At 41.9% G+C, this 14560-nt stretch overlaps 1 protein-coding gene across 4 annotated transcripts in view; it reads right to left on the reverse strand.

The window, feature by feature from the left end:
• The window catches only part of LOC133972125 (triple functional domain protein-like), a 75871-nt gene that overhangs the window by 50533 nt on the left and 10778 nt on the right, over positions 1-14560 (reverse strand). For all 4 annotated transcript variants that reach the window (XR_009924432.1, XM_062409370.1, XM_062409369.1 and 1 more), the window contains exon 2: positions 6231-6281. Coding sequence is in view for 3 of the 4 variants with exons in the window: in XM_062409370.1 (XP_062265354.1) it covers positions 6231-6281 (51 nt within the window). In the remaining variant the exon portion in view is untranslated. The remainder of the gene's footprint in view (positions 1-6230; positions 6282-14560) is intronic.

Genomic DNA, 14560 nt, shown 5'->3' on the forward strand with positions numbered 1-14560 from the left:
AGAGAGAGAAAGAGAGAGGGAAGGGCACAGACAGTGAGGGAGGGATAGCGAGCGAGAGTGTGAAAAAAGGAAGGCAGACAGGAAGCGGCTGGAAAATGACAAGTGGACAGCCACACAGTGAGGGAAAAGACAGATGGTTATGATGTATGAACCAATCAGTCACGGTCAAACCTGTCAAACACACACTCTTCTCCTTCCCTGCATCTTTTCCTCTATTCTTTCGATCTACAGACTGCTGGGAAGAATGGAAAAATGTAATTCACTTCCCACTCATGGGTGGAGGAGGAGGAGTTTACTGCTCTTATTAAGGAAATTTCCTCATGGTGGATGTATACACATATTCATCCAAACACAACCACAAGATGTAGTATAGTACCTGTCAGCTGGATGAGGGCGGAGCCAGTCTGGGCATATCGCCACTTGTGATTGGTTGCCCAGCAAGTCATGCTTGATCATTCTTCCACAAACTGTTAAAAAAAAAATCCTTAAATTGCTGTGGATTTGGCTTCATCTGCTGACGGGGGAGCGTAGTTCGCTGTTACCATCAGCTAATGATAGAGTGACTGGCCGCTGGGCTGAAGGGATCCCAATCCACTGTAGGCCCAGTCACAGCAGCTGAGGCTAATCCTGGGATTCCTGAGGGGAGATATTCCAACCCAGCAGACAACCAAAACCGCTCATTCTGGTGCCGTCTACGTATCCATATGGAAAAGCTGGTGCAAACATTTCCAAGCAGAAACAGGGCGATCGGTGTACACCATTTTGATGGGCTTCTGCACACGGTGAGGATGCATGGCCTCTGGGTGCACTTCATGGGGGCATTAGGTGAGCTGCTTATCGGCCTGTCTATTAGAAAGGCAGGTTCCTGGAGGTAATCCTGGATGTGTAGGAGGAGTAATGATTATAATATGCCTGCACTGCATTTATGCACCCCGAGAAGCTGCTTAGCATTAGGAGAGAGACTCAAGATTGATGGGGAAACCCTAACAGTGCAGAAGAGGCTTAGGCTACATCCACGAGAATAGGTTTTATATTAAAAAAAAAGGTGCATTTAAAAATAACCAACGAGAAAAGCGTTTTACCTCCATATTAAAAATCTCTCTCTATAGTCACACAACTTAAAATGTGTATCCAGTGACCATTCACATACACAGGGTACGGCAAGCTAACCCTAACCCTAACCCTATTAACTATTATAGTTATTACTGCTCTAATTACTGCTCTAAAGACAAAAATAATGCATCATTAATGTAAAACAGCAATGCAGATTGTTTAAAAAAATAAGTTTCAGTAAAAATAAACCGAAATTAAAAAGATTATATGCGTGTGATAAATGATGAAATGGCTTAAAAAGATACGATTAGGGCTGGGCGATATGACTTCAAATCAATATCATAACTACTTCAAACTGTGCTATGTGTCTACATATAGACATACAATATTTGGGTAGCCCCACCAATCAATTCCTGCAGTTTCATTTCGTTCCTCATTTTATGTATAATCAATAAGCAATTAGCAACATCTAAGGAGGTTATTATTACCGTTGTGAAGAGGTCTTAATTCCAGAATTCAGAGAAACTGATGCCCATTGATGAAGCCGTAAAATACCAAAAATAATCCAAAACTGAAGACAACAGTATCTTCCAAGAAGTTCGACAGTCCCATACAACAGAAATAGACAAAAAAAACGGTCCAACAATATTTCAGCACCTAAGTCAATCCCAATATTCTGCGCTAGTCCTGCATCAAGTGGGTAGTTCTGAAGCGCAGCTAAAGTGTGGCACTCCTCAGTGAAAAGGAGCAAGGGAAGAGTGGGAAATTTCAGAAATGTCCATTGCTCTTTCATCGCTCTTTGCGATATGGAAACTACCACAACACACTCAGGGATCATTCCACGTCAGGACTGTTGCTGGGTCGTGTGTGGGTTGGTGTGAGCGTTCGTCAAAATATGTCAACACTCTACACTCACCTCAGAGGTGTGAGACTTGTAAGGGGCCTCCCAGAGGTCAAGTAGGAATTAGACTGGCTGATACAACGAAGCAGTTTACTCAACAACACCACTACAAGTCTCCCCGGAGACACCCTCTTAAATACCTCGAGGAAGGGTTAAGCGAGTGCGATTCTGTGTTTACAAAAAAAATCATAGAGAATGCAACAGCTGCCTGGGCCCCGGCAGATGGGGTGTGAGCTGCAATGGGTGAGTGTGGGTCAGTCGGTTGAGGGAGGGGGAAAGTTGCCTACACACGACAAAAATAGTGCACACTCCCTAACAGCATCGCCCTTATCTGATTAAAGAGCAGTCAGATAAAGGCCTAATCTCGTAATGGCTCCTGCAGCTGACTTACACACATCGCTTCTGAACCAGCTGTTGCAGGTCCAGAGAACCCGAACTGCGCACATGTGTGTACATCCCTGCATAGCTGTGGACTTCCCACATTCACGGCGTGACAGACATTCCTTGCTGAGGGATGTGTGGGAATGGCAGGAATTCCTCGATGCTGAGGGAGTGGACAGGAATAGGGCGTCCATGATCTGGACCCCTGACCTACATACTGATCACCAACACTTTATTCTGAGTCCTGTTCAGAAACAATTAGCTACTGGCCAATGTAATATTATCTAACAGCATCTGAATGCTTACTTTGCTGATGAATACCACAGTGTTTCATAGTCTGAAATGCTGAGATGTCAGTACTTCACTAATGCATGACAACGTTTGAGTTTCCCATGGTAATAAATGTTATCTCAGCGACAGTGCCTTGTCCCTGTTGTGAAAAACATTTGTACAAAATGAAAATCAAATATAGTTAATGTCACAATTTTATCGGGTGTATCAAGTTGTCAAGCAAAACAATGTTAGTTCTATTAGTTGGCTGAAAACACTGCTGACTGTGCCTGACTCACAAAAGTTTTTTTTTTTTTTTAAGTGATGGCTAATTATATATGCAAACATATGAAAGCTGCATGTTCTGAGTCCTCATCCTCAAGTTGTTGATCAATATAGAAGAAATGGCAATGAAATGTTCATCAAGGTCATTCTCTCATTGGGTTTCCCTATTGATTGTTCTCTCTTCCCAACAACTGACATCATTGTTTGACACTGTACATCTCCTTCTACTTTTCATTTATATTACAATTTCCATTTTTGTGACTTGTGTTTCGGATCTTCCTGTGTGGTGAACTGACGTTACCCAGCTTTTCTTCTGATTAGAAGATTAAATTTGCCAGCGCTGATTGGCTGCTTGGTGTTGCCTTACTGCACAACACAGAAACAAGAAGGGCTGATCTGATTGGCTGATGGGATCAGACACAGCTGTGTAACTTACACAATGCACCTACTGTGGGTACAGCTGGTACAGGTCATGCCACTGTACACACACACAGTGGGTAACAACACCAGTCATGAACACCTCCAGGTTGATTCTCTTAAATTAAGATTAAAAGTATAAAAGGAATTATAGTATCTATCTAAAAGTTAGTTTGAATTTGACTCATCCAGCAGCCAAATATGCTCATGGTGTTCTTATTTTACAAAGGAAAATAATCATTGTCTGTCCAGTTCTAAAAAAACTTTGGGTTTAAGTCTGGAGACTGTGCTGCTCTTCCATCTTATGAATCCTCCATCATGTGGGATGAAACGCTGACCAAACAGTCTGTCTTCTATTGCCACTTCCCTTTACTCACCACTCGGATTGCGAGTCAAAACCTAGAGCACCTTTTGGATTTGTATTCACAAATATACAGGAAGGCTGTAAAATAACCAAATTCCATATCCATAAAAAAGCTTGTTTTTAACAAAGATTCTTTAGTGTTTGGTGACATAAACTTTTCTTTTGTTTCTCTGTGAGCGGTTTACTGCTTACCTTTGCACTATTAAAGGTCATTAACAAGACCTGAGCTGCTGAATGTCAATAAAAACTGGAGAAATTGGTGTGTTGTAAAACTTTTGACTGGTAGTGTAGTTAACAAGAGAAAACATGCAATTACAGGCTATTGTTAAGTCTAATGATAGAGTGATATGTTCCGATATTGTTAGCTGTAATTTGTGCCAATTCACTACAATGTGGGACAATACATCTCTCTAATAGCAACTCTGTTAGGCAGAGGGAGGCAGGAATCACTGTATGATTTACAAACACTCTTGATCCACCTCAAAACATCTAGACCAATGTCTGAGGCCAGTTGTTGTATTCAAGAGATTAAGTGTGCACTGAAAGATACAACTTCCAAGAGGTCCATCTGCAGCACTTATATCCAGCTGCATTAAAAACCAGGTCTTGTTGAACTGTTTCAAACATCAAGCTGACAGAGTAATTGATTTCACAGAGCAACTTGGGGTGTTATTTTCCTCTCAACTCAGACTGTCCAGGTCCTTTCATTCTCCTCTCTTTGTCCCCCAAATCTGAGATTTGGCCTGAGAGAGCAAGAAAAAGCACCACCTTCCTTTATCTCTGCCTCTTTCTGTTTTTCTCCATCCGTCCAGACCTCTAATAGCAGGGTAGGCTAACTGAGCGAGAAATGGGCCAGGGTTACCCCAGCGACCCAAACAGCAGGGGAGGAGGGAAGAAAGAGGAGGGGAAAAAAGACAGAGAGAGACAAGAGGGAGAAAAGGTTGCTTGTTATTGGTGCCAAGAGTTCATTCGTCCGGGTCTTTTAACACCAGCTGATCTCATTCTGACAAACCGTGACAAGACAGAGAAAGTCAAGAAAGATTTGGAAGTACATGTATTTAATTCTAATCCAGTGGGTGAGAGTGAATTTTCCCCACTGACATAAGTTCTGTGCAGTGCACAGTGAGCTGTTTTCTTTTTACTTATTGACTCCTGCAGCCATACACTGTTGACAGTCTAATGTAGCTCTGTCTGCTGCAACCCCTCCTCTGCTTCAGCTCCTCCAATCTGCACAAATACGCCACCTGGAGGTGACGCCAACATTCAATTTCAGCCTTTATAACACGACGATTACTGAGGATTAACACAAGTTTGACTACCAGGCAGACATAGAGAGAAAAATAAGTAGACAGACAGACAGATGGAAATGGACAATCCCACAACATTCCCTCTGTGCAAAGCACACTTCGGCACATCTGTCAAGGTCCTCAGCCCTTAATGTTATTGCGTAAGAAGCACTGCCCCCACCTCCCCTAGAAACCCACTCCTCAGCTGCCCAGTCAGACCAGTGGACGTGAATGTCAGACCAAAGCCTTATCCCCTGCATCCCCACCTTGAAACAAAAATATGATAACTGTCAAGCACCAGAAATCTCAGAGAAACGTCTCCCTGACAGCTTTAAACAGACCGGCCCCAGAGCAGCAAAGAAGCCATGTATTGTCTATATGATTGCATTTTTGTCGTTTCCATCGCCTTTTTCTGCGGGCGCTGGACTAGTCTCCATCAAGCCCTGAGGCTTTGGAACAACCTGCCAACTCTCTGTCCTCCTTTATATCTATGGTTAAGGAGGGTTTGGATTTTTCAAGGCCAATACTGCAAATGCTTTTTGACTACAGCTATTGAAAGTCAAATATGTGCACATCTCTTCTTTTCAGCGTAGTCCATGAGGAGAGTAATAATCTTGAATATCAAAGTTGTCATATGTCTCTTCAAATGTCTCATTAAAGGACGACGGCACCGACTGGCAAATATCAACCGTCTCATATGACAAAACAAACCATCATCATAACATACTCTTAGGTTGTTCTATGCAGTGACAATAAATAATGGAAACTAAAGTATGACGGAGAGAAAGGGAAACAAAAGAAATATCTTTTAGGTTGACGGAGAGGCAAACTGGGTGAATACATCAAAACTGATGAAAGAGCATAAGCATTGGAGAATATCAAACCTCAAATCAAACCATTATGGACAGGGGGCAGGAGTAGAAAAAGGGACGAGGAACGAAAGCGACAGACAATGCCAATCTCAACATATGATGGAGAGGCTCCTGTCGCTACAGAGATGGGTGCAAGGGACAGGTATCCAATCACGGCAGGCGGAGGATGGTTTGTGATGGTTGAAAACCAAAAAGGGGAATAGGAGTAGAGGGGTGGAAAAGAGGAGGCAGTCAGGCAGATATGATGGGGGGAAATAATGGTGACAATGACCTGTCTTTGTCACCTGGAACACTGAAATATTGATAGCATGCGTAGATGTGGAAAAACAGCAGCACCACTGGGATTTTCTGTGTACAGTGTGTCTGGGTGGACATAGAGTATGTGTGAATGTTAGTTTTACCTGCAATCTGACTGGATACATCTCCTTTGGGTTCTTTAGGGAGGGATCCATCTGAAGGCACACACAAAGAAGAGAAAATATTAACATGGGGTTCTTCAGAATTAGATCCTATTCAGGTTGTGGGATTGGCTCCAGTCCCCCCACTTTCTTTAACATTGTGAGATAGTTTTTAAAACCTTTCATTGATTTCTCAGAGAGTAACTTTTGGATCTCAATCTCGAAAAAAATCTGGCCTACTTACGAGAAAGATATAAATGAGTGTGAGCAATTTAGTGCAGATCCAAATTAAAATCCAGATCTAGTGAATTTGAATGTGGGTTCATTCTAACTTTCAATGTGTTGGGTCATAAAACTAAATTGGACAGATTCTAAATGTTTGGCGCGATGCTGGCACAAAATGCAAAGTCCAGGGATCATCAAAGACATTGCAGTTCATCCTTATGGAGACATGAACCGTCTGAACCAAATTTTAAGGGCAATCCAACCGAGCGTGGTTGAGACATTGCTATTTGGGCTAGTGTGGCTAAAAAAGACAATAAGACTTCAGATTTGTAACAACCAAGGGAAGACAGTGCCGTTGGTCCAGTACAAACAAAGCTGAGGCTTTCAGAGTAAGGTTTTCACATTAAATAAAGCCTGATGGAAAACTTCAACATTGGTTTGATCAGTAAAGCATAAAACCAAACCAAAATTGTCTCACTCGCAGGAAAAACTTTGGTTTATGACAAACACAGTTGAAATTTTCAGAAATCTGAGCGCAACTAATGAAACATAAGGCTACTGCTTGTCTCAACCAGGTTATGGTCTGCTTACACTGGACTGGTGCCTCCAGGAGTCACTTTCTCATCACTATATAACTCATGACCCTGGCCCGCTGGTCTCCCAGCCAACACTACAATTGGCCTATTGATCCAGCCTATAGCCAGTGTGTGAGAGAAGCTGCTGCTGCTGGGACTGAGGGTAAGATGCAGTCAGTGTCATGTGCTGTCGACCTGTAAACAGGCTGGACGCTCGACTGGTTGACTCAGTGACACATGTTCCTTCTGTTCTGACTCAGGCGAACTCCTTCCTGTTTAAGCTCACGGAGTTCTGCATTCAAGCAGACAGCAGTTGGTGGTTGCACTGAATACGTGATCTGTGCCGAAAATCGAGAAATAGGTGATAGAATAGTGTCAAATTTCTATATATTTAGACCTATACTGCATGTACATCTTCTCCATTCTACAATGTAGACTTCCACAAGCTAAAGAGCACAGACAAGAAACATGTAAACACACTCTGATGTTACACATCTATAAAGAGAGTCAGTTACGACACATTTCATGGTTAAATGGAATTACCAAACTACTGTATTTACCGTGAAATCTCTTGAATCAAGGTTTCACTCAGTGGGTCTGTGTTATGAATTTGTGGATTGTAACTACATTCTGGTTTGAGTGGACTGATATAACAACATACTTTGTTTTGTTGATACAAAACCTATTGCTTCAAACGCAATAGGTTATATAGGTTATATAATATTTTATGGGGGAAAGCAGGCAGGAAATTTGCATGAGGGTACCACAATCTGATATGGAGGAGTAACAACATGACAAAAGAAAAGCCGAGATGAAATAAGCAGACACTGCTGTCAAATGGACATGGTTAAGGTGTCAAAAGTCGTGACCTGTGTCACAGCCTAGAAAATCGTATATTTCACTATACAACAGACTCCGCAAACCTGGTTTACCACCGATGCAAGATCCGTGTCAAACAGTAGGCTACATAGAGAGCCTATGAATGAGAGTCTCTTAAGTAAAGTGCTCTTAAAAGACCTCAAACTCAAAAACAATATGCAACAATATGTATTGTTGTGTAGACATTAAAATGTGATATTTTGGTTATATTGCACAGCTTTATTACAGTCCCACCGTTACTGTACTAGGTTGTAAACAGCAGCTAAGAGTAATAGCAGTGACAGCTGAGAGTTTCAATTAAGTAATTGCTTGAGAACCTACAAGAGTGAAGTTCTAATTAAAGTAACAGTGCTCCTTACATTTCAGTTGACTCTATCACTCTTGCTCGCATGCTTTCAGTTGCAAACAAACAGGAAAGTGATCATTCAACTTACTGCATGTTCACATCATACGGCATTAATAGATGGGAAAGATTCCCACTGCTTGCATGACTGCTGAGTTGTTTCTATGAGGATTAAAATACTCAAGCTGTGGCCACGCTTGACGGATTGGTCACTGTGTGCGCCAACTGTGATGTGGACACGGCAACTCTCCCTACTTGCGCTTGAGGCGTGGTGACTCATTGAAGTTTTTTCTCCTAAACGATTGGTGTCGCCGCTGAGAAAAATACACCACGCTACCAGGAAAAAGCTTAGCGAGAGGAGGAAACACCAACAGAACAGTTTTGACACCAGCTGGTTTCCAGGAGCACATCTGCTTCTTTGCCTCGACAAACCAGTCTGTTTTTTTCAAAAATGTCCTTTTGAAAATGGGATTTAATTTATGCTACAACTCGATTTGATATCCGGAAAGGTGCTACGTCAGCCAAACAGGAGAACCAATAATGCCCAAAGGAAGAAGACTCTAGTTTACCATGAAGCGATGTTTCAGTCTGCTGTGTACCAAGAAAATGATAATGAAGGAGAAACTCATCGCCACCAGGATGATCCATCCAAAGATGTACAACTCTGTCATGAAGGGATCAAAGACTGTCCCAACTCTCGGCTTTTCGATTAAAAAACAAGATTCCGCAGTTATAATTATATCTTTGTTTGTTAGCAGTCCCACAAATATGGAAACAATCAAGGCTCTATAATCGGCAAGTATTTGACTTGCTAAAAAGCCCTTGAACAAAAAGTAGATCTCTCTCCAGCTCCATATGAAACAGCCCATGACCCCTGACCTTCAGCCTGTATCCCTCATATTAAATGATCCCTGCTGCTTGTGATAATCGTTCTCTACATAAAAGCTGGGTACTTTCTGTAGTGGATGAAAGTGTAAACTACCTCACCAGACAGCTGTGATTTAGCAACACAGAACTTATAAAGTTGCACACAAGTAAACAGCCAATGCTCATATTCACAATAGAAAGCTCTCGCACACAAACACAGTGAGGGAAAGCAGAGCGGAGCAACGAAGACACACAGTGATCTTAGGTTTTTTTCTTTAAAGCCTTGTACCTGGGAGAACTTCAGAGAGAATGAATGAGATGAAGGGAAAAGGATGGGAAAGAGGAGGGAGAGGGAGGGAGAGAGAGGCAGAGAGAGGGAGAGAGAGACCAAACACCCACATACTTCAAATATTTGCAATGCCGAAGATGTCCACTTAAGCCGCAGTGTGCAACAACATAATACCAGACTACAGTAGCGGTTGCCCACAAATTATCACAATCTAAACAATGACACTTGAAGCCGAGCCAGAACTCAAACACGCAATGGACAAAGAGGGGATAAGACGTAACTTATGTGTGTGTTATAGAGACACAGATACACGTGCATTCTTGAATGGAGGCTTCTTCTCTGAGATGTGGCTAGTAGAGCAATGACCACACACCCAAGGCCAAGTTTGTTACAGACGATTGAAGGATAAACATACCACTAAAATGTCAGCTGAGCTGTTTGGATAAAGTTAAACAGATCCCACACACCTCCAACAACCATTGAGGAAATGACAAAGCAGAAAAATGCTACCGGCCCCAAAACCCACAAAACATCCAAACTCCCTTTTCTCCGGAACATGCAAACACTCAGACTTATTTAACTAACCTGGACCTCAGCTCCGTTGCACAGTGCCCACACTATATCCTTTAGTGAGATCCCCTCCACACACGGCCCTCTCCTATCCCGACACACACTGTTTCGGTCTCAGAGCCCGCGCTAACATGAGACCACCCTTTCTGTGGGCCCCTGCCTTCCCCTTCTCGGCAGGCACACTCATCGTTTGACTCACACACAAAAAGGAAAGACCCCTATTCATTTAAAAATACCTATTGTCTGGCTCACACCGACTGAAATGAGGTGTGATGCACAAAAACAATGACCCTGCTGTCAAAGTTGTGGTGGAGAGTAATGATACATATTGTTGTCAGGGTTTGGTCAGTGTTTAAATGTCAAGGGTCAAGGGATCAACAATCTGCACAGATTGTTGCTGCTTGGCACGGATCTGCGTGTGGCATGATCACAATGAGTGAAACTTGTGAGGATGCATAATGAAACTTCCAGTGGAAGTTAAAGGGACAGTGAAAGGGTTTGGTGTTTTTGTTATCTTTGTGTCTGTTTTTAAAGGTGAAATGTTTCGTTGCTGTGGTTTATCCACTGCACTACTCAGAGACAGAAAATGTCTTAGTTGAACAATATGATCGTTAAGCCATTTTCATGTCTGGAAAATTAGGTCTGGACATTTTCTGGAGTTTGCCTTTCACATGTAAAGAATGCAGCAGCAGATTTTCCAGGTCAGACACGTTCACAGCAACTGGAAAAACCGAACAGTACATTCAGTGGCGGGGGAAACATCTGGATACATGTAGAAATAGATTGATTCTTAATCAACTAAAGTTCTCAAATCTAAATTTCAAGTTGACATCTTCGTCTGTGTCTTCACATGTATGACATCACCTGAGATATTTGTATTCTATTGTTTTTTTCAGTTTAAGGTCTGTCATTTATTAGAATTGTCATCAACACACCCACGCTTCCATTATTAACTTTATCCTGCTGTATTCTCTCATTGGACAACTCGGACATTTTACTACAGGCTGGTAGGAAAAGTTTTGGAAAACGTGAGGCAAAACTGACTAACTTTGCGTACTCACACACAGCCACTGTGGAAACCTTCAGGAAATGACTGGTGTTGAGTGCACGTGTGAAAGCAGTGTTACTGTCATATGGCTTTATGTGGAATTAAGAGTCTCTGCAGTTGGTGCTCTTTCCTTTGTTTGTTCAGCCATGATGTTAGTCACTGCTCTGCCAGCCTTTGCTACAGGAAGAAAAAAAGTCCCACTTCATTGTCTTACTCTCTTCTAAAAAGTTTATTCTACTTAGTTATATTGCACAGTGTCGAACTCACAATGGATAGGTTATCAGAATGTAGGTCCCCGGCACCTAAATATCTTCCTTAAATACATCTGATTTTAAAGAGGGGGAAAAAATAACTTAACATGGTTAAACTCTGGGAGACTACTACAGTATATAGTTATGGTGATCTTGTGGTAGTTAAAAGTAAACTAAAAAGAAAGTTAATCAGAGGCTTACCTTCATCTAATTCCATCCATCTTCTTCCAAAACATAGCCGCAGCGTAAACATGATCTCCATGAGATAAGAACCTTATGTTTATATGAGTAAATTGTATCCTTAACACCAGCGTCTACTTCGGTATGACTCATGGTGCTTGTATATAAAAAGATGAACTGTGCAGAGATCAACTACCTAGCCAGTTCTTCTTCATTCCATACGAAGTTGAAAGGTTGACTACATCACTACCTGTAAACCCAAGTACTTTTAACAACACTCGGCTGAATCAAGACTATGTCTAGAACACATAAATCTACCAATAAATCTCTCATCAAAGCAAAGTTGATGAGCAGGAGCAACAAAAATATATGACATGTAGAACAGTTTATTCATCAAACTGTAAATCTTCCGTCCTGAGGCTCAAGAGAGCTTTCCAAGAGTGCCAGCTGCCTTCAAAATAAACTACTCTAATCGCCTTCTTTATTGTATTAACTTTTGGTTCTGAACTGAATGTGTGTATAATTCACTGCCACTAGCCTCCACTTCAAAACGTTCTTCTAAACTTCTGTCTGTATCAGTCCTGTACCTACATGTTTAATATGATTGTGTGGGTGCATTCAGCTGACAGGTTGGGTCCTGGTCTTATTGGTTATCATACCATTACGTTTTTTTTTCCTGTTTTATCTTATATCCATGGCCTTGACTACACTACTGCGGATATTTGATTGAACAGATATTTTCCCCTCAGTTATAGAAAAAATCTGTCTACGTGATCTTCATTTTACAAAATATCGCCATCCAGGAGACCACAAAAGCAACTACAATCACTCAAACAAGCATGCCAAGTCAGTAGGTGTCGATAAAGTCTACATCAAAGATCCAACAAATACCAGGGAAGAAAGTTGTGGCCCAAGTAATATTGGGCGCGACAGATGCCTGTGAATGCTGGTAATGTGGAGCACTGATGCTAAATTTAGCTGGAAACTTGTAATAAGACCTATAGTAGTTCTAACCAAACTTAGAGAAACCGCTATATTTGTTGTTTTGGTTTCTGGTGCACAGTCATAACAAAAGGAACACTTGCACTTTGGACGGCATTTGTTTAAATCTTGTTTTAGTGAATCAAAATGCTGTTTGTATTTGAACAAGAGGCTCAAACACCGAAGGAAAGTTCATTTCACAAAATATCCGTATCAGTGTCGAAAGGGCCTTCATTTTCTAGTTCTTAATACTTCTATACAATACATTTTTTTTTTAATATATATATATGATGGAATAGAGGCAATAATATTTGCCATAGGTCACCAAATTTGGGCTTGTACGACTCGAACTACTCCATATCCTTGTGGGCATCAGATATTATTGTCTCCTGCTCTCGCCTGGGATACCAGTTGCTAAATTGTCCCCATTAAATACTGTAGCCAGGAAGAATAAGCCTGTCCCTGCACTAAAGATCAGGAGCATTGCTTTAGTCTGTTTCCTATGGCCATCTGGGACCCCATCAATGACCTCAGTAGTGTGTAGCCTTTTCTTTTATCACCCACAAAAGGCTACTGACTGTGATGTTTACAGCGGATCGATTCCTCCCAGTTACTGGCCCTTAACAGGAGAGAAAGGGGGAAAGTGAGAGGTAGAGGAGAAGACACAGAAAGAGAAAGTGAGCAAGACCGGGAAGGCAACAGTGAGATAGCAGTTTTGAATGCACTGGAGACCCAAAGGAAAAAAAGGAGTACAATGGTCTTTCAGGACTTGTCCTAGTTCGGCTCACTCATTCTCTCTCTCTTTCTACTCTCTAAATCAGAGCAGCGACCACTCTGACAAATCTTTCACACTGATCCTAATCAATTGCAAGCCACTTCAATTATTTTATAGATTTCTTTCAGTAACCAATAGTAGCTCTGTTAACACAGCTTAGCACACACATCTACCCTTCTCTTCATTATCTCTCCAAGGTCTCTCTCTCTCTCTCTCCATTGCTGAATTTCACAGCTCCTCCTGTTCTCTCTCCTCCACCTGCACAGAGTAGATTTTCTTTATTTCCCTCGAACAGGACAATAACGCCATTCACTCACTCCCGAGGCTTATTGTTTATGCTCCTCTTACAAGAATGTGTAGAGAAAATCTGCACAAGTGAGTTCCCGGTCACTTGCAACCTGCACTCATCTCCCACTCCCCTCCAACCTACCTCCCGTCTTCTCCTTTATCTCCATCTCTGCTTCTTCATTTTTCCTCTTTGCTCCCTCAACTCTTTTCGATCTCTCTCTCTCTCTCTCTCTCTCTCCTTGTAGCTTGTTTTAAGAAAGGAGCAGACAGGCGGCAAATTTCCCCCAAGCTCACACCAATTAACTATTACGCCGGAGAAATTACAGAACGAGAGCACAGCAGATGAGGAAAAAAGTGGGACAGGCTCCTTTTTTATAAACACAGAGAGGCGAGAGGTTTGCATATGTATGTGAGTGTGTGTATGTGTGTGTGTGTGTGTGTGTGTGTGTGTGTGTGTGTGTGTGTGTGTTAAAGAAGAACCAAAAACTCTCATTTATAAATGTAACAAATAACCTCATACTTATTTTCCCTGGCTAATGGACTAAAAGACGACAATTGACTTAAAAAGTTATGGAAAATTCATGGTAATACAGTATGAGTAAAGGCAAACTCACACTACCCCATTTCACTTCCTTTAAACAACTGACACTGTCCTTAAATACTTGGTTCTGCTTGACCAGATGCAAAAGTATCTGATGGTTATGTCACTATATCAGCAAACTTCTGCTTTCTCAGTTTGGTTTAATTTTCTATGTAGACTGGAGATGCAAAAAAATGAATCCAATTCCAGCAAGTGAGCTATTCCTGAACTCAATGGCCCACATCAATATCATAGACACAGACCAATACTATTAGCACTTATCTGCATGCCTTTGCCCTGATAGTCCGTATCATGGCGGCAACCTGTGTGTCTGTGTGAGTGGCTCAGGCAGCGACAGTGCAGGCTTCGGCCAACCTGGTTTACAGAGGCCCGCTGGTAGAGCCATAACGTAGGTCAGTTGGACAGACATGGTAACTGTTGTTACTATGGTGACAGACTGCAAACCCAGTCGTTTGTAATGG

This window comes from Platichthys flesus, chromosome 17 (genome assembly GCF_949316205.1).
Source record: "Platichthys flesus chromosome 17, fPlaFle2.1, whole genome shotgun sequence".
In the NCBI taxonomy this organism is placed as follows: domain Eukaryota; kingdom Metazoa; phylum Chordata; class Actinopteri; order Pleuronectiformes; family Pleuronectidae; genus Platichthys; species Platichthys flesus.